Raw genomic sequence first — 23,146 nt, 5'->3', positions numbered from 1 at the left:
TTTCCCTTTTCTGCAATCTTGCCTGATCAATGAATGGAGGCCCTTTGCTGAGGCTCTCTCTGCCATCATGCAACTCCACCCACAGCTTAATAAAATGCCATGCTAATCAAATAACCTCTTGTCTTTGACTGGCCTGGAGTTCCCTGTGTGTCCCAAAGCCATTCTGCACGTCTGGAGAGAGTTGAGCCCAGGCAGGCAGCTCTGAGGTAGCAGGGTGTGGGCTCTTCGCTCTACCCATAAACCAAAATTATGTGGACTGAAGACTCATGTTTCTAAAGACCGTGAATCAGGACATTTAACTCATAAAGCAGCTGACATGCTTTGCTATGAGTAATAGGTTCCATCAGAATACACAATGCAACCTTTTTACTGGCCATGTTTTTGTACCTGGGCCTTGAGCTGGCATTGCTTTCTGTCTGAAGTATAGCACTGTTGGATATAACCGTTTTTTCCAATGGAAGCCTGGTCTGTGTTGTGTGATGCTGACATTTGGCCTGCACCTTACCACTCAGCTCTTGGCCGGCCCATTGAGCACAGTATTCCAACCCTGCAGCCCTTATCTTCACCCCCTAAATAAAGCTTGCTTGGAGAGAATAGCGCCTTATCTGAATGGGCTGCCCCCTCGCCGATAATCGTGCTCTAGGCAGGACTTTTAAGAGCCAATCTAAACGGACAGAATTCCAGACATTGTGATGTGAACGCTCACTGACATTACAGGTCTGATCATTGTCTATATTTATGGTTTCTGTTAAAGACAATCACTATGTTCTATCAATTTTATCAAATGATATGTCTGGATTGAACAACTTAACCTTAGTTCATTGTTAGTTGCTTTTTTGTCATTATTGTGTAAATTAGAACGGTTGCTATGTGTTGATTTTTAGAAACTTATTTTGCGTAGGCTCTGCTTTTTGTTTGAAAAAGATAAAGGCATTTGTTATTGTTCTAACTATTACTTGGGGTGCTATGGCTTCTCTGTGTTTTGATTCCTCTTTTAGCTTGACTCTAAATCTGTAATAAGAGTAGTCTAATTACAGGAAACTGAGGCTAGTAAACCAGAATTGTAGACAATGATTGACTGTGTGAATGCTGCATACATGCTTGTGTGGATGCTCTCATTTGTATTAAGGCTGTCACTTTTTGAAAAAATCACAATCGATTTTTTTAGGCTTCAATTTTCATTGAATCGATTGTAGAATCGATTATCCACGTCTACGTTTCAATTTTCAAAATAAAGGCCAACACAATGCCATTAGGACGGACGTAAAGAGGGCGCAAGAGACGTACAGGTCAGCATTTCTGATTATTTATTGCGTGAAGTTCATGTATAACAAACAGGAGCATTCTCGAAAAACAATAAGCAGTATGGACTGCCATAACATCAATGACGAAAAACATTACTGCAGGCTTCTGGCTGTGTTTTATGCCCCCTCATAGTTGTAGTGCTGCTGTGATATGGGAACTCACGATCGCACAGTTTGCATACCACTTTCTCCTTCTCCATAGTTTTGCCTTCTGCCCAAAATCCGAAGTGCTTCCATATCGAACTCCTCATGTGATTAAGGGTTATCACTCGTCTCTCATGTCACGCAGGTTGATCGTGGTTGCCCTCCATTTTTTGGCAAAACACTAAGCCGCGGCAGCCGATTGACACTATCAGGCTGTTTCCGGTGCGTAAAATTGGTGGGAATTTACTTTTTAGCCCTCGCAATGCCTACTGCACTTTGGGAATTATTTTCTTTTCTGCTTGTTTGTGTTATGTTAATAATAACCATAATGAAATAAAATATTTTTTGTTTGTTTAATTCGTTAAAAAATAAGTTATTTGGTAAAAATCGATTCCCTCTTTTCGTCTTCGATTGTACAATCGGTTCTCGAACGTAAAGTGACAGCCCTAATTTGTATGTGATTTACAATATAGCAGTTGAATGGGCTGAGATATTTATATCAATAACACCACACAGTTGTACGTGTGGTGTGTCGCTAATACCAAAGGGCTAAATAAGCTTTGTACTATCTAAATTAAGAGGAAGAGATTCTGTGTCAAAATCAAGCCTAGACCTATATCAGTTCAAATATATTTTTGCAGGTTAATGTTTGTCATTATTTCCAACTCAAAGTCCAACAAGAATATATATGTTATTACTTGTGTCATTATAACTAGTAAATGGTGCTGTTTGTCAAAAATGAAGTAGAACTTGTCGGTGTAAAACATTACTCTGTTTAATAAGATTTATTTCACCACCAATCTAGCCCAGTCCGAAAGTGGCATGTTTTCCATTTGTAAAAAAATTCACTCCCAATTATTCAAGTTTAAGGATTCAAAAAGGAGCTATCATATAGCAAACACAGGCTCTACAGATTGTTGCCATGAAGGACCTTTGTACAGATGGGGTCATTTTTCAGTCACAACTGCCAACTTTTGAGCCATGAGAATGATTTGTAGAACCATTTTACTAGCGCGCTCCCTAATTGCCTTGCATAGTCAATCTGCTATGGCCCAACTTGAGTAGCAGAGTGAGTACAGTCACTCCTTGTCTTCTTGCCTGTGTGTGTAGAGGGCCTGCCCTTGTTCTACTGACCTTTGCCTTTAATGTACAAACCTTACCTGAAAGGTGTTGTCAGCACTGATAAAGCAGCTATAGTTGCTTCTGAACTTGGTGACAGATCTGCACAGTTTTGAGCAAGATGATTGTCTGTATTAACGCAACATGGCATTACACAACATGACATTTACAGGGTCAACCTTTTACTTGACATACAACTCAAAGATTTTGTGCCATCAAATTGCTCAACTCATTTTCTGAAACATTTCCATCTGGTGTGATGCATGACTGGTTTGTCATACTATTCGCTTATACCTACCATTAGTTGAAACCATTTTAACAAAGAATCCTTTTAGTTGTTGATTTACCATCCAGACAGCTATTGTTTTCCGGTTATGCCAGTACGGTTCAGGTATCCGTTTCTGCTTTTGTTGTGCTTTTGTTTTTATTTATTAAAAAAATGATGCCCCTTAATGGTTAAGCAGTGAATGAGCATACACATAATGTATGCCAACATATGATCATTTTAGGCAGATAATAATAATATTGTTAAATATATAATAATATATTGTGATTAGGGATGCAAATTATCGATTAATTCATTAATCATTAGTTGATTGACCTTATCGATCGATTAACGATTAACTGATATAAACGGCTTTTTTCCTGAGAATGTAAATTTCTCAGTGTATCAATAGTGTCTTTAACATTAAAAGCTAAATATTGCTTATTTACTGAATAAAAATGCATGCTATATTGCACAATTGATGTTTTATTGTACCAGTTAGGATAATGTGCAGATAATGGCATTTATGTAGTTTAACAAAATACATTAAGCACAGAAAATTAAAATACATAACAAAATAATTGTGCACTGGCTCACCTGTCGCATGTGAAACATTAAGCAAAATAAAATTAATTTTAAATAGAAATCTAAACAATATGGGTAGGCCTAGCCTACACAATATTAAGCCTACACATTATAATCTGGTTAACTACATATGTAAAACTTGAAACATTAGCAGCATTTATAATCCCCTTTGGTCTGAGAAAGGTAACAGTAAGATAACTAGCCCTGGAAACTTCAAATATATTCTGAACACAACTTAAATCATCCCTGAGGAAGGTGACAGTAACATTAGAGGGCGACCCTTAGAACAGTCAAATGAAGATATAGGCTACCTCTCCTGAAACAAAAACATTCCTGTCTCAATGTGTTTTGAATAGGCTCCTGACCTAGACCCCTCTATTTTTGTTCAAGAAAATAAGCATATTAACGTGGTCAGGAGTAAGTCGTGTGCGCAGCCTGTTTACAGTCAGGCCAGCTGCTGAGAATACACGTTCTGATGGGACAGACGTGCCCGGTATGCACAGATATCGTCGTGCCACATTTGCCAGCCTCGGAAATCTTCCTTCATTGACTTTCCACCATTCTGTGGGACTGGAATCAAGGAGTGGTGAGGCATCCTTCAGAAACATGTCCACTTCCTCTTTAATGTCATCGTTGCTGCTGGTGGTATAGTTTTCACCCAGTAGAAGAGTCATAGCAGAAGTGTGTCTCTGAAGTGTAGCTCCCTGGACTGGCACATCATCTCCAGTGGTGGCTTCATTTGTTGATGTGGAGTCCACATGTTCTTCCATAGCCAGTTCAAGCAGTTTGGTATTAGCTGAGATCCTGCTTGCTGGGCTTAGAAATCCCAGGTGCTTATGCCGTGGGTCCAGCATCGTTGCTATCATTGGTGTTGTTGATGTGAGGTCTTCAGACTCAACCTGTTAAAATTAAATAAAGGAGAAAGCTAGCATTAGAGTTTTATTTAATAAGGTTTGACATGACAAGGGTACAACTGCATAAAAACGCAGTTTACACTGTGACAATGTGTTGGTGATAAGTGATTCACCCCATAATCTGTTATATAGCTCAAATGTGATCGAAGAGTTTAATTAATTAATGGCCATAGCTTACCTTCATCCGTTCCCCCAACGAAGTGCGCACTTTAGATTTGAATTCCGCCACTCTGTTGCTGTCTCCATTTGCCATCTTGAGATGCGTGTTAATCAGACTAAATGTGATGGGGTACGTGTTGGATATGGATACCTCCGCCTCTGCTGACATTACAGTAGTAGCACATTGGAGAGCCTCTAGTGCTGGCGCTATGTCCTCCATAAGCTGCCAGAAGTCGTCTCTCAACTCCAGCGTCCTCGCATCTGAAAGCTTGGTCTCTGAGCGGTCTGATAGCACAGCACACACGGCCCATCGCTGTTCTACGAGTCTGCCAAACATCGCATGTACAGAGTTCCACCTGGTCTTACAGGACTGAATGAGCCGATGAGCTGGTAGCTGCATTTGTCTTTGTTTTGCTTCTAGCGCTTTCGTTGCTGGTGTGCTGTGATTGAAGTGCTTGACCAGCCTGCCAGCAGCTCCAATTACTCGGTTGACACCAGCAGCAGCGAATCCGTCATTGACGGCCAGATTTAAAGTATGAGCAAAGCAACACACTGACTTCCAACTGACTCGTGCGGGGTTGTTTGCTGAAACAATGTTCCGAGCGTTGTCGTGCACACAGGCTACTACACGGCCGGTGAGTCCCCATGACTCCACAGCCTGGTTCAGTTTGGCAGCTAAATTATCAGCTGTATGTCTCTCGGATAAGCTCTCCGTAAGAAGGACTGCCGACTTTACCTGCCAGTCGTTTTCAATATAGTGGCAAGTAATCGTGATGTAGCTTTCTGTAGTCAGTGCTGTCCAACAATCCGTCGTCAGAGCCACATTAGCCGCGGACAAACATGTTTTTAGCTTAGCCTTCTTAATTTCGTAGCGTGCCTCCAAGTTGGAAGTCACAGTCGCTCGCGAAGGGATGTTATATCCTGGCTCCATGAATTGTATCAGCTCCCGAAATCCCTCGGCCTCGGTGGTGCTAATTGGCATTATATCTCTTTCAATCATCCCGCAAATTCTCTGAGTAATGCCGTCTGCTTTTCTTTGGTCGCATACTCGCCTTCCCAGCACAGCAGCAATTGTAGGTTGTGAAGGCGACGGAATGGCTAACGTTACATGCAAGTTGTTCAGGTGGTATCTTAACGAACTTGTAGAGCTGTTGTATTTAAATGTAGCACCGCAAAGTTTGCATTGTGCGTCTTTTTCATCGTTAATTAATCTAAAATGCTCCCACACTCCACTCCGTTTTGACCGCCTCATCATTGTTTGTTTTAGTTTTTTTGCCGCCTCAAGTTTGTGTCTAGCTCTAGCGGCTCGCGAGAATCTCGGGTCACGTTCAAGAACGTCCTGTGGGAAACGGTCATAGATTACAATGTTCAATTAGTCACAATTAATTTAATTTAATCGAGTAAATTCTTTTCGACAATTAATCGATAGTCGATTAACCGTTAACATCCCTAATTGTGATCTTGATGCCCAGCCTTGTTATTGCCTTGGTGTTGTAGCTTCCAGGAGACACTGATTTGGAAACGAGTACTGGATTAATGGAGTTGACAGCATTCTCGAATGCGCCACAATTTATTTGTTGTTTTTAGTTCCCTGCTCTTAGCTAAATAATACAAAAATGTGTTCACTTTACTCTTTCCATCATGCTATAATTTTCATAGCATTCTGTTTGGTGGCAGCCCAAGCACTTTAATACGTTTTAATTATAAATGACAAATCCTTGAGTTGAAAAGCATGTATTTGTGCGGTTTGATTCATCCCCATTGTCAGAAAGGGTTCATGGCTGTCAGTTGTAAACTGCTCTCCTCAGCTCTTCAGCTATGGGAACAACAATTGGCTGAGCTATTTGTAGCTCTGCATTCCCTCAACTGACTCATTATGTGCAGGAATGCAAACTAAAATGATCCAGTCTTTTCATAATGGAATGCTCTATCCTTTGATTCACCCATTGAACTTTACAGCCTACTACTCTACTTTCATCTTGTATCTTAAGGGCCCCTGGTAGTTTGTCCCACTTACAAAGGACTGTGCGCCCATGTCCTGTGAAGATGTTAAAAAATGAGCTGAGTTGATGTTTAATTAAACAATTATTTATTGGGGCGAGGTCAGAAATTCTGGGCAGAGCCGGCAGGACAGCAGAGTTTTTGCTTGAGAATCCAAAGCCCAGCCATTGGAAACGCGCGAGTGCTCTCCACTGTTGGAATAACTCAATTATATTTTGACATGAAAGCGTTCGTGACAGTGATTCTCGCTCACTGGGACCTCATAAGGAAATGGAATGCCCCGGTTTGCCACCCCTGGGTTCACTGTCACTGCCATTTATCCAGTAGAGTTGTTAGATATGCAGTCTTTCTAGGTAAGTGAGATTTTCTGTCAGTAGAAATTATGTAAAGCAAGATTGTGCAAAAGGAGTTTGGACCAGGAACCTAGTTGAAATATACTAAAGTGAATCTCAATGATGCCAAATCCCAAAGCAGATAGATATGAAATTCCCTTATGTTTCTTTCTGTATCTGATAGTAAACAGTGACGAGGCAACGTAGTGTTTGATGTTTTGAATGGCTTCATTGGTTCGTATGATCATATTTGTGTTTTAGGCTCAGTCTGCAATGGAACTGCCTTTATTTGCTTGGCAAACTGAAGGGCTGTCTGCACAATTGCTCACATGTGGAAAGCATATTGTCTTAAAGAGGTGGCAGAAAAGGAAGTGAGAAGTAGGTCTGGACTTAGACCAGTCCACATGCCTTGTGCTGGCATGCAGAAAGGGATGATGTGGCTGAGTCTCCCATGGAAATTTTAACTCAGACTTTAATGTCTGGAAAAGAGCTTGTGTGTTGTGTGTGTGGATTTCTCTCCCCTAAAGCTTAGATAAATATTTGCCATGTGTAATGTCAACCACTGGCGTGTGCATTTTTAAAAAGCTATACCTATTTTTTATTACCACATTTCATAAAAAGGGTGATGGGATGGTGTTTCATGTTATTATTTAGTAATCCCAAGGATGTGTCACCCTCTGGCTGAAGCAGCAGCATCAGCAGAAACAGGATAACAGAGTCCTGCAAGTTTGGTTTGGTTTCTCAGCAAGTTCTCCAAAGAGTACCGCATAATACAGCATATCCTTTGGACTTCTACCACCAAATGCCTTTTGCAGTTGAGTAACTTTAATGCACACTTTTTTCCTCGATTTATAAAAGGATCGCTTATTGTGTATCCTCTATCCTTACAATACAAATTCTCTCTCTTCTTAAAATTGTTAAAAGCTGTTGCCTGGTGAATTCAGGGCTACGCATGTTCAGTGATAGTGTATTTTTGAGGCTAAACTGTCTGGCTAGACCGTCACATATTTAATAGTTGGTCCCCTTCTCTGTTAATTTGTATCTGCCCTACGACAGCATTTTCTTTTCCATTTTGTCTTGCACATTTGATCATTAATGGGCCTTTTTCCTTCTGTTTGCATGGAACGCTGACAGAACCTCCTAAGCCCTTGGACATTTCAGCTGCTTTAAGTGCTTATCTAGGAACTGTTACCTCTGGAAATGACTCTTGAATTATTAGCTAAGAAAGAGCTGTCAGTGATCCTGGACCGTGAACCTGGTATTTTTCACTATATCCTGGAATCCGATTTTGAGCTGAGCCGTATCTGTGTTGCTCGCTGCTCCATCTAACCCAGCGGCAGAGAGGTCTGAAGGCTAAAGACAGACAGTGACAGATGAGGTTTGGTCTCTGACCCTCAACCTGGATGTTCACAAGTCAGTTAGCAGGGTCTAGATTTGTTTCGTAATTACATATTGGATAGTGTTTTTAAATAAAATGCTGATGATTTTGTAGTTACACATTGGATTCACACTTACAGTTTTGCATCATTGCTTTTGTAACTCTGGGTGGCCATTGTGGGCAGTCTTGCAGTACTACATTATAGACAAAATAGATTTTTCCATAGGTTTCAGGTGTTTAGATATGCTAGAATATCTTAATTCATAACTGGTTTACAGCTTTGATTTACCACTATATCACTGCACCATGAACACAAATGCATACATCTAATATTAGGATTTAATCTTTATGGCCCACTCCAAACACCTCTGTATCTCTCCTTCCATGAAGATAGCTGAAACCACAGCAGAGAAGCACATGCTGAGATTCAATTCTGGATTTCTTGCTGCTCACACACCCAGTGCTACACAGTCTTACTGCTTCAGAAAGCTCATTTGTTGTTTATTCCTTAGATCCAATTACTTCTATTAAGCGATTCAATTATTGGTTATTTTTTATCCTAGTGTCTCACTGACTAAACCCGGGTCTTACGTCACACTGTTGATTGTAGACTCGTAGCACGCCTGTCTTCAGAATTTTCTTTGTTTTTCCCTTCATTTGTTCTATTATTGGGCTAGCCAGGCCCACATGCACCAGCCCTCCCCTTCCTCTTCCTTTCCGTCATAGTGTTAAAACTAGTGCTGATTTGAAAATAAGGCTCTCTGTGTGACTCTGTACTTGGGATGGATTTTTTTCCCTCCCTCCCTTCCTTCACTTTTTGTTGAGAACTTGTTTGGCCACATACCTAAAATAGCTCTCTGACGTGTACAGTCCTGTTAAGGAATGTTACTGTGGCTGTCCAGAGTTCTCTGCGGCAGGAAGTTATGCAAACGTGCATTGCTGAGCACAGAGCCTTGTGATTAGGGTTCTGAAGGACTCGGTTCTTCAGCTTTCTCTCCCCCCCAGTGCAGGCTGGCTGGATGCAGTATGTCCAACAAGGCCCCCTTTTTCTCCCAGCCTTCGGTGTAAATTTGCCTTCCTGAAAGTGGACTGTATGTTTTTTTTCTGCGCAGATGATGGCTCTCCGCTCAGCCATGTGTGTTGATCACAACCTACCCTCTCATTAATTTCCCACATTCTGTCTACGTTGCCTTTGTTCTTCCCACCAGCCATTCCTCACCTCCCATTTGCCTTCTCCCCTGCTCCCACCCATCCCGCAGGGCGCTTGCTTGTTTTATGTCTCAAAGAGTGGAGGGGGGGTATGGCCCTGACCTCCAGTCAGGTTACTTAAGAGGATTCCTCGCCTTGTCTGAGCTGCTGATTCACCATGTGTCATCATTGTTTTGCTCAGAGATGCAAAAAGATATCCTTTGAATATTTAATCGACATCATTCACTTGACAGGAATCACAAGATTCTTTCTATGATGGTGAGTCAGGGAATAATGTAGGTTATGTCATCAAGTAAACAAAGGTGTTTATTTTATGAACTATGGTCAGAACAGCTGTAATGTTTACCTCATACCATTTTGAGGAAGAAAAAAACACCGCAAGCTTGTTGACCCATGGCAAACAGTTGGAAGATGCTCAGTTTCCACATCTGGCTCACACCCGCCAGAGGGAATACATAACAGTATGTCATGCTCAAGTGCTCGAGTGCCAGTCTTCTTTCAGCCATTCTGGATTATGGAAGATTAGATTAATGCCCGCCAGCAGCCTTTATTCTCCTGCCTAGCAAGAGAGAATCTCCTCTGTCTTGTATGTTCTGAGCTCTTAGGGAATAATTCCAATATCTTAGCTGTCATATCATATTTAAAATGGGTATAAATGCACTGTCCTTTTCAATTTTATTTATAGACACAGTCATTGTTAACTCCGATTTTACAACTAACAGGAACCGTGCAGCTCATGAAACGGTTTTTAATGAGGGTGTGTGGGTGTTGCAGTACTCTATTGTGCATTCACACGGTTTGCCTCATCTGTACAGTTAGGACCACGCTGTTGCCATAGTCATCAAAAAGTACCTAGTTGAATTTCTTCAGTAGCTTTTATTCGACACTATGTCACCAGGGTGGGACATGTTGCCTCTGGTCATCCAGCCCAAATCTAATAAGCCACTTCTTATGCAAATACAATGAGTATTTCTACATTGCCGTGAGTGTCTCAGTATGGAGGCCTAGTTTTCCACATGTTTCTGATATGAGTTAAGCATGGAGCTCATAGAAAGCTGGTTATTAATATGTAGTAGTGATGGATTGTAGATTTTTCTGGTTACCTATTGCTATATGTGAAACATACTGGTTCATGGAGTCCATGTTAGCGCTTGGGCTTCAAGGTTTTTTTGCAGTATGGCTCATAAACACATTTCTGTTCAGCAGCTGGCATAAGCCCCAAGTCATCATAACCTTTCAGAATGCATATGCTCTCATGTAGACTTTCAGTAACTTATCCCTGACGCTTATTAAACCAGAGAGTGCTTGAGATACCAGTTCCATTAATTGTTTGAAGTAGCATTTAAGGCACGCCATTCATTTTAAACACTCTTTGCCAGCGTTATATTAATAATTTTGTGCGTTTAAATTGACTTTAGTACTGTGAATTGCAGGCGACATGTAATAAACCAATGCCCCTTCAGTATATCTGTTTCTGTTTCTAACCAAATATTTGCAGCAGCGCTAAAATCCAGCTATTTATAATACATTTAAGTTATCCACACTGAAAGCTCACTGATTTGCATTATGCAGAAGTCTTTTTAAAAACGTTCTTTAGAGACCAACTGCCTGACGTGACTCTGTGTTTGCTTTTTGCATGTTGTGCGTGTGTGATGTCGCTGATGTGCTAGACACAGCAGCATTGTTTGCCTGCTTGTTAACCCTTTCTCCTCTTCCCACAGGATGGCTTGGACGCACTGGTGTATGACCTTGACTTTCCTGCCCTGAGGAAAAACAAGAGCATTGACAACTTTTTGAGTAGATGTAAGTAGCTCACATCATGTCGTCCTCTCTATATGTCTTTCACTTGAGCCATTTTAGTTTGAAGACTGCGTTACATATGGCCAGCCTCAGAAAAGAAGGCTGATTTTGGGTCACCGCCTCTATGTGGGATTGGACACAATAGGTGTCTGCTGCTTAGTGTCCCCAACAAAGGGGCTTTCATAAATGGCTGGTGACCCGCATGATGCCTATCGTGATGGCTTCTCTTTTTCACAGTGCCCTCAGACTGGGGAACCCCATAACTAAAATGCCAATCCAAATACCGATGGTAAATCAACATTTTACCACAGATCTATTATAACTGCATTTAGGTTTATCAGCATTCATTTTTAATCTGTCTTGATTTCTTTTGAATTTTTCACCAGCAAATGCACTTGCAGTGACATCCATTGGAATTCATGTTCAAGTGCAGCATTGATCAAATGTCATGTTGCTCTGTTTACACTATTGTTGTTGTTGCATGTGACCTTCCCTCAATAGCTCTGCAACAGCAATACATTGAATACGTGTTACAATAATTATGTATAACATGTTTTTACATTGTTATGACTTTAGTTAAGTTGGGCAATACACAAGCTGGGACAGCCTGCCTCTATATGACACGAGAAGTTTATTTTTGTCTGTCTGGACTTCTCTTTCACTCTTTAAGTCATCAGTTTGAGAAAATCTAAACGTCAGTGTTTCATATTTGATGATAGAACCAACCTACTGGAAACCCCTGGGCTAAAACTGCCATTAGGCATCTCCTCAATTACTCTTGGTACAGTGCTTCTGTGTATAGCAGCCAAGTATTGGAGTTGCATTGATGGATGTGGACTAATGGACTAGCTGTCTTGTGAGAAACTGGTTCTCAGTAGCATGCAGTGCCTAAAGGGCTTTTTACTCTTGGGTTCTTCCCTCCACGCATTGTGCTTTGCGCCCTGATCACATCAGCTGATTGCTCGACTGTATGTATAAAGGGACCAACTGGAAATAATCCTCCTCCGCCCCAACACGCGTGCAAATAGACACAGTATCTCTGTAACGGCAACTTAAAATCCTATTTGTACCATTTCTAAACATGCTTTAAATGTCATTAAGGTCCTCTGGGACTTTCCTGATCCCAGGAACATAAGCTCACAGTGGAAATGACTCACTGTTAAGTGTTCTTATGTTAATAACTCTTATTTTTAGTTCAATTGAACTTACTTGCCCCCACATCTCCCTTTTCCAGGAGCTCCAGGGCCAGTTCTGATCCATGTGAATTGAAAATGATCCCCTCTTGTTTTAACTATGACCAAATTTGGCTGAACACAGAATATTATCTTCCCTAGGGGAGCTTGCAATTGTTGCATTGGGGAGAGGCCAACTCTCAGTAAGCAACAAATTGTCCCTGAACAGCAGTTCTCTGCTGTGCCGAGGCGCTGTCAGCTGCTTCTGTTTGCCGTCAGGCTGGATGTTTCTATGATAGTCAATGTCTGCTATGTGTTGACAAAACGTGACAGCCAAATGATGTTGGGTATAGTAAAAGTGTCCCTGATCTCCCGTACAAAATGCAACTGATTTGAATATCAAACATGCTCTTAAAGCTATCTCCGGCAACTTTTACTATTCTGACTTGAAGTATAAGACTCCTTTTTAAAGGTCAACAAATGAAAAGCACTGAGCAGGATTTTCCTATTCTTAAACACAACATTCAAAGTTGCCCCTTACTTCCCGAACTAAGCAAGGGATTGGATCCACACTACATTGAAAGACAACCCCATAACAAGAGCTAAGATCCACTTTGTATGCTTGGTGTTCCCTTTGCTCTATTCATGTTTTTTTGGGTGCTGCAATTCCAACCTTCCTCTTGGATGTGTGCCATCCATTCCTTTTTATTGTGGTTGACACACGAAAACATCCTGAACTTGCAAAATGAAAATTGTACTCTATGTGCTTTTAGTCTAAGTTGATACATCTTTTATTCTCTATTTAACCTCGTGTCTTTTCGTTTCTTTTTAGATAAGGAAACCATTAGTAAAATCCGTGATCTACGCATGAAAGCGGTGGACTATGAGGTGGTTAAAGTTATTGGGAGAGGAGCATTTGGAGAGGTGCAACTGGTAAGAATATCATATCTTTGGATTGAAAACATGTTTGGTTATGAGAAATAATTCAACCAAACTAAAAAGGGTTTGCAACTCTTTGTCTTTTCCAGGTGAGACACAAAGCAACACGCAAAGTATACGCCATGAAGCTGCTGAGCAAGTTTGAAATGATCAAGAGGTCGGACTCTGCTTTCTTCTGGGAGGAGAGAGACATCATGGCTTTTGCCAACAGCTCATGGGTGGTGCAGGTGAGATGTGATAGAAACAAGGCATCACAATCCTACTGAACCTGGTGTAGTTTTATTAAATACATTAACAAATTAAAGTCATTTGTTCACTTTTCTCATCATTTTTTCTGTTCTTCAGCTATTTTTTGCATTCCAAGATGACCGCTACCTCTACATGGTGATGGAATACATGCCGGGCGGCGACTTGGTTAACTTGATGAGCAACTATGACGTCCCGGAGAAGTGGGCCCGCTTCTACACAGCTGAGGTTGTCCAGGCTTTGGACGGAATCCACTCCATGGGCTTCATTCACAGGTAACATCAGACCTCCCCCCCCCCTTTCTGTTTGTGAGTTGGGTTTCCGTCTGGCTGCTGTCAAACACATTGCTGTGATTCATTTCTGATGGAAAATGTTTTTTTTTTACACATCTGTAAGGCAGTCCTGAATGTTTCGTAGTCAGTTTGGAATTTTCTCTGAAACCACGTCCAAAGTAAATGTGTAAAATCATTTTATGGTTCTCAACCACTCTGATCAGGAAGCTAAGGCTCAAAGATACTGGTTTCAGCATAAATACTAGTGTTTTAGCTATAGGTGTCATGCTGCTTGCCTTACTGCTTGTTCCCAACATGTCATATTTGTGTTTTTTCAGTATATGTGCAGCTTTTCTATCTGTATCTCAGCTCAATGTGTTGTCTCATTTATGTTGTGACTATGCCTCTGTTCAGCTCATTCCCATGATGCTGGCTCTAGGTTTGTGATATATTTTTGAGCAGTAGGGTGATAAATCTCTGTGCCGGAAAGCAGCACATTTTTATGATTCAATTTCAATACATGACAAAAAAAATATCTTTTCCGTTTATAAAAATGAGTCTTGATGCCGTTCCACACACTAAGCTCTGTGCACAGCTGCGATGGTGGAAAATTCACACCAGGACATTTTTTGATTCAATAGCTGTCTAGTATTTTCACATTAGCTTGCTGGAAGTTAAAGTGTAGGAAAGTTGTGGAAAAAACCTCCATAATTTCTGCTTTCTCGGGTCCCAGCTTCCTTCATACCGCATTACATCTGACCTATCCCTGCTGAGCTCTGCTGCACCTTCAGACACTTCTGAGGAGAGCTTTAACCTTAACTCTTTTCTTAAATGTGTTTCTGGTTATATGCTCGAGTTAGCTGTATTGTTTGTGTGTTGCATGGGTTTGATATCGCTGTATTTCTTCTTCTCAGGGACGTAAAGCCTGATAACATGTTGCTAGACAAAGCAGGCCACCTAAAACTGGCAGACTTCGGGACCTGCATGAAAATGAACAAGGTATCACATTTCATTTTCATCACCCAAATCAATGTTATTACACCACAGGCATGACAAGCCTTTTAAAGTTGTTTGTCAGGTAGTGTATGAAAAATGTAGGGCTCAGACAGAACAGGGATTTATTCATATAAGGATCAAATTGTGATATTTTCTAAAATATTTGTCCTCTTTTAGGATGGTATGGTACGATGTGACACAGCAGTGGGAACTCCAGACTACATTTCGCCGGAGGTACTGAAATCTCAAGGGGGAGATGGCTATTATGGCAGGGAGTGTGACTGGTGGTCAGTGGGAGTGTTCCTGTACGAAATGCTTGTCGGTGAGTTTTTGATAAAGTATTTCCTGTAATAGTTATCTTGACTGTTATTATACCTGTCATAAATCTGAAGTTTGTGTTCAAAAAACGCCAAAATATTTTTCTCTCTTATAAAACAACACAATCAAGCTTTCCGGTGCAATTTTCCTGTGTGTGTTTTATGCAGTTGTTCTTACAGTGGGCACATGTGTAATCCATTGCTCATTTGTTGTTTCTTGTGCACAGGCGACACTCCTTTCTATGCAGACTCCCTGGTGGGGACCTACAGCAAAATTATGAACCACAAGAATGCCCTGACCTTCCCCGACGACAGCGACATCTCCAATGACGCCAAGAATCTCATCTGTGCTTTCCTAACTGACAGGTTAGATAGTGGCATACTAAGCACTTAGTAGTGCCACTTGAAGCGGGCTCTTATCATTATAACCCTTTCCTTGTTTAGGCATTGATTGTTTCCTGGCTTACAGAACACTCTGTGGAAAGAATCTTCTCTGACCTTAACATCATAACATAGAAAATGTGCTTCTTTGCACAGAGATATTAAAGAAAGGACATTGGTGTTATGAAAGAAACGTCTGTTATAATCAAGACTTGAATTAAGTATGTTCCACCTTACCCCCACAGGGAAGTTCGACTTGGCCGTAATGGTGTCGACGAAATCAAGAGGCATCCTTTCTTCAAGAATGACCAGTGGACATGGGAGAACATCAGAGACAGTAGGAGCATTTTTACTGTTAACAATACAGATGACACCTCCCATATTATTTGGCAGTCTGCTCACTGTTACTGCAATCATGAAGACAGCCATCATGTTTTCCATTTGACCTACTACGGACAGTTGCAGGAAATTCTTGTAGACGAGCCATTCATTCATTATCCTCTCCAAGACTAAACGTGATTCCTGCTCGGAGGAATAATTGGCAGCACAGTGTTTTTTGAGGCCAACGGGGGGGAAGCAGTCCAATGTAAATGCAACAGGATTGACGCTGCAGCATGAAGGGATTAGAAATGTAGGGCTAAATCCAGGAGCTATGGTCAGTTCTTTATTGGCTTTATTTTTAATACTTCACTAGGCTGAAGTCAGCACTTTGCTGTGGGCCACCGCTGTCGTTCCACTGGCTGAGCAGCTCTGCTAGCCTGTTGGCTTTCTTTGTTTTAAAGAGATCTGTGATTCAGAAAGACAGGGAAAAAGTGAAACACTTGCTTCCCTTTCTCTTATCTGGAAGGGAAGTTAGTTTAAGATACAGTTATGACATTATAAAAAGGAAATACTGTTAAAAGTAATACAGCGAAATGTAAAAAAATCTAATTCTTATGTGATTTGGGTTAACCTAATACGTTGATGGTTTGATGAGCATAGAAAAAACATGAAGGATCTTATTTTACTGCCATGATATAAACCAAACTGCCTTTTTCTCTGTATTATTACTCTCTGTTTTAAAAGACTTCCTGAAAAGTGTTATTTTTTGTACCATTGACTGTGCCTTTAACACACACTGAATAATTAGCCATGATGAATTGTGGCGGCCCCGTTTATATTCTGTATCATAATTAATATTCCGTCATCTCGTGCCCTGTGTAGCGGCTGCACCAGTAGTGCCTGAGCTGAGCAGCGACGTTGACACCAGTAACTTCGATGACATCGAGGAGGACCGGGGGGAGGAGGAGACTTTCCCCACACCCAAAGCCTTCGTGGGCAACCAGCTGCCCTTCGTAGGCTTCACTTACTACAGCAGTCAGCAGTAAGTGTGCCACATGTTAGCAGAGCTGTTAGGATTCTAGCTTCACATTATTGTCCCAACATGATGCTGTATGTGGATGTAGGATTTTTTTAAAGCTCTGTGTAGTGATTAAGCATTTTTCAGTCAGCACTCCACGTGTTAACATGACTCGTGACTTCAGGAGCAACCCATACGGTGCACTCCCTGCTTTCATGGTGGAAATCAATTCGTCAGAGTCGACATTGTTTGAATACCTTTTGGAGAGAATGTCACAGATGTATTAACTCCTTGCCTCTAAATTCTCCTGTTATTAACAACAATGTTATAGACTCCTATTTCTTCCGTAGGTGTAGCTTTTAGGAGGGATTTAAGTACAATTGTTGTAAATATCTCTTCAATTATAAAATGTGTGTTGTTTCCAGCTTGATGCGCAGCTCTCCTGCCAACGCAAAGACCGCTGACAAACGTAACAGCCTCACAAAAGAAGACAAGAGTCATGTAAGTAGTAGACCACAACTTTTATTGAATATCTACCTATTTCTAAAACTTTTCTTTACTCCAGGTATCTGCAATGTCTGTATGAATTCCATTTTTAAGGTTGTTTATTGTGTGTTGTAGCTGGAGAACCTGCAGAAGAGGATCTTCCAGCTGGAGGAGCAGCTCCACAGTGAGATGCAGCTGAAGGATGAGTTGGAGCAGAAATGCAGGTACAGAACAGGACTTTAATTCATAAAGATAACAATAGCTGCTTAAATAGTCATAGCAAAGACAGGATGTAAATTCTTTGGGCCTATAGATGCGTCGGAAAACAGACCACAGCATTACAGAGGTTATGGGAAAACGCATTCATATTCAGGCAATTTATTGTTTCTAGTTAAATTGGGATGTTAGCGAATGCAAAAAGGGCGATAAGTGACATGAAATATGTGTTCTCAGGCTCTTGGGGGCCTGTGTGTGCATGAAACCATTTTATTAAGTTTTCAATTCTGTTCTCCACAGGACATCAAACACCAAGATCGAGAAGATAATAAAAGAACTGGATGAAGAGGTTAAATTCTGACTTTTCTTTTCTTACACATACATATTATCCATAATTAATTCCATAAAAAGAAGCATGTACAGCTTTTGTCTTGGAACTGCAGAATGTTTGACGAAAGACCTCGACAAAGAAATGAAATACTGTTAAAAATCGGGGGCTAGATTAAGGATGGGTTCTCTTGCACCATCACAGCTGCTCTGTTCCTTGCCACAGGCGAACCAGAGGAAGAGTGCAGAGGCCGGCGTGTCTCAGCTGGAGAAGGACAAGATCATGCTGCAGCACAGATTCACGGAGTACCAAAGAAAAGCTGACCAGGATGCAGAGAAGAGACGCAATCTGGAGAATGAGGGTAAATATAATGAGGTGCTGCTGATGCGTGATTCAGACACCGTGCAATTAAAGTGTAATTGGAGAGTGGAGCGCGGAAGCAGTTGCTATTTGAACATAGTTTTGATGAACGTAAATGCTGTATCTCACTATCACTTGATCTGGTCGAGACATATTCCCCCTAAATAATAATAATAATGGAATCGCTGGTGTCTTGTTCGACTTTCCTATTGCTCATTGCCAACTCAACATATATTTAAATCATTCACATGTCTGTCGGACTTTGTTACTGATAAAAACAGCAATAAGTACATTGTAAGGGACAGGACATTATTTGGGGTTGAAGTAGGAGCTTAAATAAGGCCCTGTCTAATTAATTTCTCATCTGATTTGTTTTTAGTTTCAACTTTGAAGGAGCAGCTTGAGGACATGAGGAAAATCAGCCAGAACTCTCAAGCCTCAAATGACAAGATCATACAGCTGCAGAATCAGGTATTCCACGCACACATGCACGCACAAACAACGTCAGACTAGTGGAGGGCAATGCTTCAAACCTCATTTCCTTCCCCGTCCTCTCTTGACAGATGGAAGAGGCCAATGACCTCCTGCGTGCAGAGTCAGACACCGCTGCGAGGCTGAGGAAGAGCCACACGGAGATGGCCAAGTCCATGAGCCAGCTGGAGAGCTTGAACCGCGAGCTGCAGGAGAGGAGCCATGCAGTGGAAGGGGAGAAGGCCCAGCTGGAGAAGGAGCTCCTGTTGCTTCAAAGCAACCTGGACTCCGAGAGGAGGAACTACAACCTGGGCTCTGAGGAAATGATGGAGCTGCAAGGTGACCTACTGACACACAAAGGATGATGAATGCAGATCCAGCAGAAAAATCTAGAACAGTCCATGAATCCGGTTTGATGTTTATCACAGAGTTAAAAGACAAAGACAGTATGTATCTACGAGCTAGACACAAGAAAAGAAAAGGGCAATTTCAATATATTAAACCATTAAAGTGTGGTTTAAAATAACTTAAGTCTTGTATTCTCTTAGCTGCAGCATTTCAACGTAATAGAAGCTACCCTTCAGTCCCACTGATGAGTTAGACGTGCCCAAGCACTGACAGCGCCCAAAGAAGCCAAAACAAAGGCTATCTTTTAATAGCAACAAGCTTCTGTAAGTCATAGAATCCAATAGATAGGCTCTAAAGTAACTTTGTGAAAGTCAAGACAGCAAAGACCAGCAAGAAAGTGTATTTTGTGGTAAAAGTTCTAGACACTTGAAGGTATTACATATCTGAATAGCTGTTTATAAAAAAAAGTTGTCCACTGTTTTATATTCCACTGCCAGCTTCATATTATAAATACTATGAAAGTGACATCTTGTCTTTATTGTGTGTTCTCAGCGAGGATGGCAGGGCTGCAAGAGGACAACAAAAACTTGAAGCACAGCCTCTCTAAAGTGGAGTCGGATCGCAAACAGGCCCAGGAGAGGAGCAATAACCTGGAGAAGGTAACTACAAGAGGTCCTATTGTGCAAATACATATGTCCTTTCACCCTGTAGAATTTGCTATTATTTTGTGCATTACTAACCAGATACAAAGCTAGTCGTGCGTTTAGCTTGCCTTCATGTTGTTCCACTTCTTCACAGGAAAAGAACAACCTGGAGATCGACCTGAACTACAAACTGAAGACCTTGCAGCAGCGTCTGGAGCAGGAGCAGACTGAGCACAGGGTGACGCGGGCGCAGCTCACTGACAAATATGAGTCTATCGAAGAGGCTAAATCAGCTGCCACGAACGGTATGCCAGCCCTGTGTCGGAGCACGCCCCACTCCACTATTTCCCTCTCTCTTCTTTCTATTTGCCTGTTTTTCTTGAATACTACTTGAACTCCTCCGTCTCTTTAATGGTTATTGCCTCTCCACGTATATTTTAATTAACGTGGTCCCGACCTCCTCTTCCTCTTCCTGTTTCACCACTCTTGTCTGACTCACCTGCAGGGGATGTTTGGGTGGGAGGAATTCAAGGAGTGTTAGCCTTTCAGCATGTCAGGACAGTTCCTTTTTTACAAATTAAAGAAGGACTCCAAGGTTTGAGCAATAAAATGAGTATCTGTCAGTAAAACAGCCCGTTACTTGCACATGCTGGAAAAGGCAAAGGTCTTCTGTGAATTATCTTGCTTATAATTAAGGATCATTTGTCAGTGTTTCAGATTTTCATGAAGGAGAATTTAACAAGTTTTAAAGACATTTGTTAATCTACAAGAGTTTACAGCTCCTAAAACAAGCTGAATTCACTGAAAACAATTCATTTGGAACAGGTACAGATGATATTTTGCCCTTTTCAGTAAACAAAATTAAATCAAAATGGTAATAAAATGATCAAAATCTACCTCAAATCTGATTTTGTGTTAATTCAGTTATGTTTCCTTAGATCTGCTGTTGCTCAGACATGGATAATGGATCACAACACATTATGATATTGCTCTTCCTGCACCTGTTTTCCTCAAAAAGTGTTAGAATTTAGACATACCAGAAAGATGGACTCTCAGTTTGACTTTGATATTATGTCAGAAAAAGAAATGACCCTTTTTTTCTGTCCCCTTGCTCCTCCAGCTGTCCAGCAGAAGATGTCGGAGGAGACTGGATCGAGGATGCGAGCGGAGAGCAGGATAGTGGAGGTTGAGAAACAGTGCTCAATGTTGGAGTTTGACCTCAAGCAGTCTGTGCAGAAGATGGAGCAGCTGATGAAGCAAAAAGAAAGGCTGGAAGATGAGGTAAGGAGTCCCTTTTACTCTGATATTCCCTTTTTTAACAGTGATTTGTATCCGAGATATCTTAACTTCTCTTATGTCGTCCTTCCCCAGGTGAAGAACCTGCGAATACATGGAGAACAGGAGTCGAGCAAGCGTGTGCAGTCTCAGAACGACCTGAAGACTCGCACGCAGGAGGTGGACCGGGTGCGGTGTTCAGAGAAGCAGGTCAAACAGGAGCTCAACACGGCGCTGGAGAGCAAACGCTCGCTGGAGTTCCAACTGGCACAGCTGACCAAGTGAGTTCCTCCTGCATCACAATCTAAAACTCCATTGTTAAAATTGATTAATGATGTTCACTTGGAAGATTTGAGTTAGCTTCCTCGATTGCGCTGGTTCATATTACTCTGAAATAAACTGGCAGTAGTTCCAGCCAGCAGTTCTAATTCTCTATTGCTACAACGGCCTGTAATGCTCTTTGGAAGTCAAGTCGAGAATTGACCTGCAATTGCCTCTATTTGCAAATTAGCGCTATTATTCCAGCTTAGAGTGTGACTACGCCAAATCTGTGCTGCGACAGTGTTTACAATAAAGGATTAGGCCTTTCAGCGCCACGTTCCGTTGCTAATCTTCTGGCTACTGCTGCAGCCAGTGCCTCTGGCTGTGAGGCCGGCTCTGTTTACCTGGGTAAATTGTGCTTGATTGAAGAAAAGTACTGACTGTATTTGGTTGATGTTTTTACAGACAATACAGAGGCAATGAGGGACAGATGAGGGAACTTCAGGACCAGCTTGAGGCCGAACAGTATTTTTCTGTAAGTATAAACGTCTCTGCTCCCAGATGTCTGTGTCCTCTTTATGAAATGCAAAACTAAACTGTCTGTCCTCCATCAGACGCTTTACAAAACTCAGGTAAAGGAACTCAAAGAGGACATTGAGGAAAAGAACCGGCAGGTACAGGACACTCATAAAAAGGTGCAGGATCTGTGCAGTGAAAGGTAAGAGACGCAGTTCTATTCACAGAATGCCTCAAGGCCATTACCTCCCAAATACAAGTTTGACACATTAAGAGTTGTTATCATGGTGTTAGGAGAACCAACAGCTGAAGATAAATGTTTTTATTGTTTTATTTATCAAACTTGTTTCTTTTCCATACAAAGGGACTCCCTGTCTGCCCAGCTGGATCTGACAGTGACCAAGGCCGAGTCAGAGCAGCTCGCCCGGGCTCTTCAGGAGGAGCAGTACTTTGAGCTCAGCCAGGAGAACAAGAAGTCGACAAGTAGACATAAGCAGGAGATAGGGGAGAAGGAGTCTACTATTACACGGGTAAGCAAATCCAACATTTAAGAATTTCCCTGCACAATGCACATTTGTTGCATCTTAATATTTTGTCTCAATCCTTACCTGAACAAGGGATAATATTGACTTTTCTCTGCAGCTTGAGGAATCCAATAAAACTCTGACCAAAGATGTGGAGATCCTCAGCAAAGAGAAGTCGGACTTAAGTGAGAAGCTGAACACTCAGAATGAAGGTACTGTCCCTAACTTTGTTGATCTTCAAACTCTCGTGTTGCATTTTAATAACGTTGAACGAACTGAATCTCTTTTTCTGTACAGAGTATGAAGCTCAGAAGGACGAGATTGCAAATACAATCAGGGCCAACTATGAGAAGGTCCTCAACACAGAGCGCACACTGAAGACTCAGGTAAACATGCAGCCTTTTCAGTCAGTTGTAAACCCCAGTAAAGCAAGTGGGGAATGGTGTCTGATGCTCTCCAATTATCCACCCACTTGAATATAAAGGCGGTGAACAAGCTGGCCGAGATCATGAACCGCAAGGACATGAAGCTGGACCACAAGAAGAAGGGCAGCACTGCCGACCTGCGGAAGAAGGAGAAGGAGAACCGCAAGCTTCAGCTGGATCTGAACCAGGAGAAGGAGAAGTTTAACCACATGGCCATCAAGTACCAGAAGGAGTTGAGCGAGATGCAGGCTGTAAGTCAAGGATTGTCAGAATACAATCAGAACCAGAAATCCTTTTAGTCCCACAGCGGGGAAATTTACATTTGTAAGTAAAGTGGCATAGATGCAAAAGTTGCATAGCAGATAAAAAACAAATATATAATAATACAGAATAAGCTAATACATGAGTTATACTAGAATA

The 23,146-nt window shown here is 41.5% G+C and overlaps 1 protein-coding gene and 1 long non-coding RNA gene across 3 annotated transcripts in view; one reads left to right on the top strand and one right to left on the bottom strand.

Annotated features, from left to right (window-relative positions):
* rock1 (Rho-associated, coiled-coil containing protein kinase 1) overlaps positions 1-23,146 on the top strand; it is a 31,636-nt gene that overhangs the window by 2,361 nt on the left and 6,129 nt on the right. For both annotated transcript variants that reach the window (XM_063885990.1, XM_063885988.1), the window contains exons 2-26: positions 11,132-11,213; positions 13,215-13,315; positions 13,411-13,548; positions 13,667-13,842; positions 14,754-14,838; positions 15,013-15,157; positions 15,380-15,518; positions 15,779-15,870; positions 16,737-16,896; positions 17,298-17,373; positions 17,494-17,582; positions 17,875-17,923; positions 18,128-18,263; positions 18,642-18,733; positions 18,826-19,072; positions 19,634-19,740; positions 19,880-20,030; positions 20,846-21,006; positions 21,097-21,281; positions 21,727-21,796; positions 21,876-21,979; positions 22,142-22,307; positions 22,420-22,513; positions 22,599-22,687; positions 22,786-22,977. In XM_063885990.1, coding sequence (XP_063742060.1) covers positions 11,132-11,213; positions 13,215-13,315; positions 13,411-13,548; positions 13,667-13,842; positions 14,754-14,838; positions 15,013-15,157; positions 15,380-15,518; positions 15,779-15,870; positions 16,737-16,896; positions 17,298-17,373; positions 17,494-17,582; positions 17,875-17,923; positions 18,128-18,263; positions 18,642-18,733; positions 18,826-19,072; positions 19,634-19,740; positions 19,880-20,030; positions 20,846-21,006; positions 21,097-21,281; positions 21,727-21,796; positions 21,876-21,979; positions 22,142-22,307; positions 22,420-22,513; positions 22,599-22,687; positions 22,786-22,977 — 3,126 coding nt within the window. The remainder of the gene's footprint in view (positions 1-11,131; positions 11,214-13,214; positions 13,316-13,410; positions 13,549-13,666; positions 13,843-14,753; positions 14,839-15,012; positions 15,158-15,379; positions 15,519-15,778; positions 15,871-16,736; positions 16,897-17,297; positions 17,374-17,493; positions 17,583-17,874; positions 17,924-18,127; positions 18,264-18,641; positions 18,734-18,825; positions 19,073-19,633; positions 19,741-19,879; positions 20,031-20,845; positions 21,007-21,096; positions 21,282-21,726; positions 21,797-21,875; positions 21,980-22,141; positions 22,308-22,419; positions 22,514-22,598; positions 22,688-22,785; positions 22,978-23,146) is intronic.
* On the bottom strand, positions 3,299-5,939 carry LOC134865395 (uncharacterized). Its single transcript, XR_010165964.1, has 2 exons — positions 4,510-5,939; positions 3,299-4,316 (listed from the first exon to the last, which is right to left on the bottom strand). It is a non-coding gene; the product is annotated as an uncharacterized LOC134865395 (long non-coding RNA).

Source organism: Eleginops maclovinus, chromosome 6, assembly GCF_036324505.1.
Source record: "Eleginops maclovinus isolate JMC-PN-2008 ecotype Puerto Natales chromosome 6, JC_Emac_rtc_rv5, whole genome shotgun sequence".
NCBI classification, from domain to species: domain Eukaryota; kingdom Metazoa; phylum Chordata; class Actinopteri; order Perciformes; family Eleginopidae; genus Eleginops; species Eleginops maclovinus.
This window is presented reverse-complemented; position numbering and strand designations above follow the sequence as displayed.